This window comes from Anopheles stephensi, chromosome 2 (assembly GCF_013141755.1).
Source record: "Anopheles stephensi strain Indian chromosome 2, UCI_ANSTEP_V1.0, whole genome shotgun sequence".
NCBI lineage: Eukaryota > Metazoa > Arthropoda > Insecta > Diptera > Culicidae > Anopheles > Anopheles stephensi.
Window position 1 is genome coordinate 80,672,047 of NC_050202.1, and position 4,860 is coordinate 80,676,906.

The following is a 4,860-nucleotide window of genomic DNA, read 5'->3' on the forward strand; positions in this document are numbered from 1 at the left end:
TTCTAAATATCACGCTTTCTGATAAAATTCGAAATTTTATATATAATAATATTAAAATATTCTAATATAAATATACTAGAATAATATTTGTAAACATCACGCTTCCTGGTAAAGTTCGAAATTTTGATACGTTAATTTAAATTTAACGGTCACGGTCGGTACGAAAAAGCAGCTGTCAAATGAATTTGAACTTGACGTTTGACGTCACTTGCGCAGTGAAAATAGGTCAACAAATTGTTTTGATGCATTTGTGACGAAAGCAACGCAAAAACAAAGGCGATTACAACCCAACCCGATTGAATCTCCGAAACAAAGCAGTCGCTGGCTTATCACGCATCGGGAGTGATTGCTGGTGTGGTAACGCATTTATTTGTTGATATTTAGAAGATTCGTTTTTCTTTCTAAGGGACGGCGAAACCGATGGCCAGCCGTGAGATAGTGCTAAATCATAGCGAGAACTGACCACACCGAGTGCCTAGTTGTAAAGTTTTGTTTGTCACTGCCAGCTACGCAGTATTACGTAAAACAAAGGAAATGAGGCTCGCAGGAGGCGTTGGGCCGTTGAAAGGCCTGCCGGTGCTGCTGCTGCTCGTAGCAACCGCCTGCAATGGGCAGGTATTTTACTACCAACCGGAACAGGTCCATCTGTCCTTCGGTGAAACACCGCTGGAAATCGTCGTCACCTGGAGCACCATGACGGCCACGAACGAGTCGATCGTCGAGTACGGGATCGGTGGTTTGATTTTGAGCGCCACCGGAACGGAGAAGCAATTCGTCGACGGTGGTGCGGGCAAACACACGCAGTACATTCACCGGGTGGTGTTGCGCGATCTGCAGCCCTCGTCCCGGTACGAGTACCACTGCGGCAGCCAGTGGGGATGGTCGCCCGAGTTTTACTTCCACACGACGCCGGCCGGTTCGGACTGGTCACCGTCGTTCGCCATCTTCGGTGACATGGGCAACGAGAACGCACAATCGATGGCACGCCTGCAGGAGGACACCCAGCGCCACCTGTACGATGCGATACTGCACGTGGGCGATTTTGCGTACGACATGAACACGAACGATGCGCTCGTCGGGGACCAGTTCATGAACCAGATACAGTCCATTGCCGCCTACACACCGTACATGGTGTGTGCGGGCAATCACGAGGAGAAATAGTGAGCAGCTTGTACCCGGCGTTCGATTCGACCGCTACTAATCGCCACGCCAAACGGTTCCTTCCTTTTGCAGCAATTTCTCCAATTACCGGGCCCGGTTCAGTATGCCCGGCGGTACGGAAAACATGATGTACAGCTTCAACCTTGGGCCGGTGCATTTTATCGGCTTCTCGACCGAGGTGTACTACTTCATGAACTACGGGCTCAAGACGCTGGTGAACCAGTACGAGTGGTTGCGTCGCGACCTGGAGGAAGCGAACCGGCCGGAGAACCGCCGTGAGCGCCCCTGGATCATCACGTACGGTCACCGACCGATGTACTGCAGCAACGATAACGATAACGATTGCACGCACAGCGAAACGCTCGTGCGCGTTGGGCTACCGTTCATGCACTGGTTCGGGCTGGAAGATCTCTTTTACGAGCATGGCGTCGATGTGGAAATTTGGGCGCACGAGCATTCGTACGAGCGACTGTTTCCGATCTACGACTACAAGGTAAAAGGCGTTCCAGCTGCCGCTGTTCGTGCAAGTGCTGGCCTTATCGTACTATCGTGCCAGTGCGGACAGTCCCGGTTGACCCGGTTGGCCGTGGGCTGATGGCAACACGGTGCAAACTGTGCAGCACCCCTTAACTAAATGCTTCTTACCTTCCTTCGCGTGTAGGTGTACAACGGTTCGTACGAGGAACCGTACCGGAATCCACGCGCCCCAGTCCATCTCGTGACCGGTTCGGCCGGTTGCAAGGAGGGCCGCGAACCGTTCATCCACAAGATCCCGGAATGGAGTGCCATTCACAGCCGCGATTACGGATACACACGCATGAAGGCCATCAACGGATCGCATCTGTACTTCGAGCAGATTTCCGTCGACAAAGCAGGCGCTGTGATTGATTCCTTTACCATCATCAAGGATGAACATTTGCCCTACAAACAGCTGCTGGAACGTGACGAACAGGAACGGCAACGATCTACGAGCACGAAGTAGGCTGCTAACGCACACACACTTCTACACCATACATTTAAATACCTCTTCTTTTGAAGTAAATATTTCAACCAATTTATTTAGTGGATCGGAAGTAATACTTGAAACCACGCAATAAACACACACACACGCACCGGAGAGGAATGTACTTTCGTTGTGCGCTGTGCTGAGGGAGATTCATCCGGACATTGTGCGTGCAATCCCGAGGTATCACAGATCGGTTGTATTCGGGGCGCGCAGAGTTTGTGATCGAGTATGGAAGGTAAAATAATCACTTTTTTATGCTACTAATCCTACAAACTATTGCCCCTGTTGCTACTGCTATATTAATACACGAATGGTAAGTGTTTGTAAAAAAAAATGAAGCTAATGGCAGTACGTTCGTGTGTGTGTATACTAAGTCGTGAGTGCACGGTTAAGGACGGACGCGTGTACAAAATGTCGATGGCAAAATGGTGAATGGGAATTGGAATGGTCATGAGGGAGGTTTCGTTGCTTTCGTTGGCACATACTGTGGGGGTTGGCTAGTGTTTTCGATTGGTAACCTTGTGTATCGTATCGTGCCAGACCCCGTGGACACACGATTCCTTACGTCCTACTTCAGCTTCATCTGACTTATCATGGCGGTACCGTGATCGGGGCTTATCTGCTGCTTGTACTCGGCCACGCACGTCGCAGTAAGCGATTTGCCCGGTGGCCGCTGATAGCACGCATTGTCGTAGCATCGTTCTAGCTCCTGAATGAACTCCATTATAAGCTTCCCGTTGCCACCGTTCGGTCCGACGTAGTAATCGCACTGGTACGCATACCGCTTCATGTCCCTTATGCAGCAATCGAGAAACTCGGAGTTCGAACTGTACCATCGGTTCAGTGCGGTCAGCGGTATTTGCAGTCGTTGTGCTAGCACACCCGTGATGAACGTATCATCGATCCAGAAGAACCCGCCGCTACCCGTTTGCGACTCAGCAACCAATGCGCGGGCCGTCTTTCGATTCGCAATGTACAACCAGCCGGACAGGTACGGTGGGTATACGTCGGCCGCGAACTCGCCCCGCGACACATACCACTTGTTTGCCTGCAAACGGATCACTTTCTTATTGCGAAACACGTATCCCGCCAGCAGGTGGGTATGCTGCTGTTCATCGCCCTGGTTCAGATCGGACAGATAGTTCTGGATGTAGAACGGATCGAACACAATATCGTCGTCCATCTTGAGCAGGTATTTGGCACCGCGGCAGTGCTGCGTTGCCCACTGCAAGCTCATTAGGTGCTTGTAGGTGAGATTGCGGTACGCTTCGATGAAGTTACCCTGGATCAGATCGCCGTGCAGCCGCTGTTCGGCTTCGATGGACACCTGGCGGATGAATCGTTCGGTCGGTGGAATAACGCCGAGCGAGAATATTCGCAACAGCCCCATGGAGAGGAGCTTCTGCTGCGATATGGCTTGTCGATGTGCGGAACGAAGCTCAGTGTGTCCCACGTAGGATGTTACCAGTACCACGCCTGCAACAAACAAGAAACCTCCGTGAATGGTGTTACAGGCACTAGCGCACCACTACAAAACTTACCTAATAACTCTGAAAAACTATTATTTTCCTTGCAGATATCGTTGGCAATGACATACTCGAATCCGGTAAAGTTTGCCAACCGGAAAGGATCTACCGCTCTTTCTCGTTCGCTGCTCGCCACCGCCTGCTGCTCGACGCCCGGTAACCTTCCACTCTCGCCTGGCAGCAGAAATAGATAGTGTCCTTCACTATCGGTACGAAACGAGTACCGATAAACGCCATACAGCACGCCAAACGCAACCACGGAGACGACAAACCGTTGAAACTTCCTCATCGCGCTGTGCAGCAACAAGTGGAAAGCACACAACTCGCACGGGGAGAATCCATCAACATCGGCCACGGGCAAACACAAAACACTCTTAACCGAGCGTTTTCCTTGTAGTGTGGCACTTCGGGCAGGAAGGGAGTCGCGTATGAGTTACATGAGATTACATTAAGCTAGTTTTTGTTTTACAGCCTTTGCTGATGGCACTTTTTGTGGGTAACTGATGTGCAAAAGGAATGTGTAAACAAATCAATCCTTCAGCACAGTTCACACAAAACCAAGGTATGTAGATATAGAAGGTAGAGTTGTTTAGAGCAAATTGACATTTCTCGACCTGACATAACAGTTCCGTGGTGATCAAGGGGAAGGGTATTGAGAAGAGTGACGGCAGCGTCGGAGGAGGCGCCGGTGATGGTATCGCTTGCGATTTTTTGACGAAAAATGCAACCAAATATCGTCAATCGTCTGTGGGACAACACTTAATATGCGAAGATGACCCATAAATTAGCGAAATTGCTCAAAGGACTGAGAATCGAGGCTGTTTGTTCATGTTGGTAGCCCCATACCATATGTTTTTGTAAACAAACTCTGACATAACTCGACTAAAATGTCGCCCTGTCAAATCGATAAAAATCCACCTTCTAAATACATACACCTTGCACAAAACCATGAGCCCAGCTGTCAAACTGATTATTTATGTGTGTTGCTGCTGTCAAACACCATCAACACCAGGGGTGCTAAACTTATTTGCTGAAAAAGTGTTATTTTCTCCAAAAACCACGATAATTTGTGTGACAAATTATCAAAATTTTTTTTAACATAACGAAACGTGGGTTTTCAAATAATTTGTTGTCTCCTTTCGCTATTTAGAGCTTTTTCATAACTAC

At 49.3% G+C, this 4,860-nt stretch overlaps 2 protein-coding genes across 2 annotated transcripts; one reads left to right on the forward strand and one right to left on the reverse strand.

The window, feature by feature from the left end:
• The first annotated feature begins 206 nt into the window (after positions 1-206).
• Positions 207-2,320, forward strand: LOC118505515 (acid phosphatase type 7). Its single transcript, XM_036041415.1, has 3 exons — positions 207-1,160; positions 1,234-1,654; positions 1,823-2,320. The coding sequence occupies exons 1-3, from the start codon at positions 535-537 to the stop codon at positions 2,141-2,143; spliced, it is 1,368 nt and encodes a 455-aa protein (XP_035897308.1). The 5' UTR covers positions 207-534; the 3' UTR covers positions 2,144-2,320.
• Positions 2,173-4,247, reverse strand: LOC118505516 (beta-1,3-galactosyltransferase 5). Its single transcript, XM_036041416.1, has 2 exons — positions 3,709-4,247; positions 2,173-3,643 (listed from the first exon to the last, which is right to left on the reverse strand). Exons 1-2 carry the CDS (start codon positions 3,980-3,982, stop codon positions 2,736-2,738), a joined length of 1,182 nt encoding a protein of 393 aa, XP_035897309.1. The 5' UTR covers positions 3,983-4,247; the 3' UTR covers positions 2,173-2,735.
• Between the last annotated feature and the right edge of the window lie 613 nt (positions 4,248-4,860).

What these genes read in the sequence shown, in the direction of transcription:
- LOC118505516 (XM_036041416.1), bottom strand. Translation starts at nt 3,982, where the DNA reads ATGAGGAAGTTTCAACGGTTTGTCGTCTCCGTGGTTGCGTTTGGCGTG. An exon ending in TAGTTTTTCAGAGTTATTAG is followed by an intron (nt 3,644 to 3,708) that starts GTAAGTTTTGTA and finishes TGTTTGTTGCAG; the next exon opens with GCGTGGTACTGGTAACATCC.
- LOC118505515 (XM_036041415.1), top strand. Translation starts at nt 535, where the DNA reads ATGAGGCTCGCAGGAGGCGTTGGGCCGTTGAAAGGCCTGCCGGTGCTG. An exon ending in GGCAATCACGAGGAGAAATA is followed by an intron (nt 1,161 to 1,233) that starts GTGAGCAGCTTG and finishes TTCCTTTTGCAG; the next exon opens with CAATTTCTCCAATTACCGGG. An exon ending in TTCCGATCTACGACTACAAG is followed by an intron (nt 1,655 to 1,822) that starts GTAAAAGGCGTT and finishes CTTCGCGTGTAG; the next exon opens with GTGTACAACGGTTCGTACGA.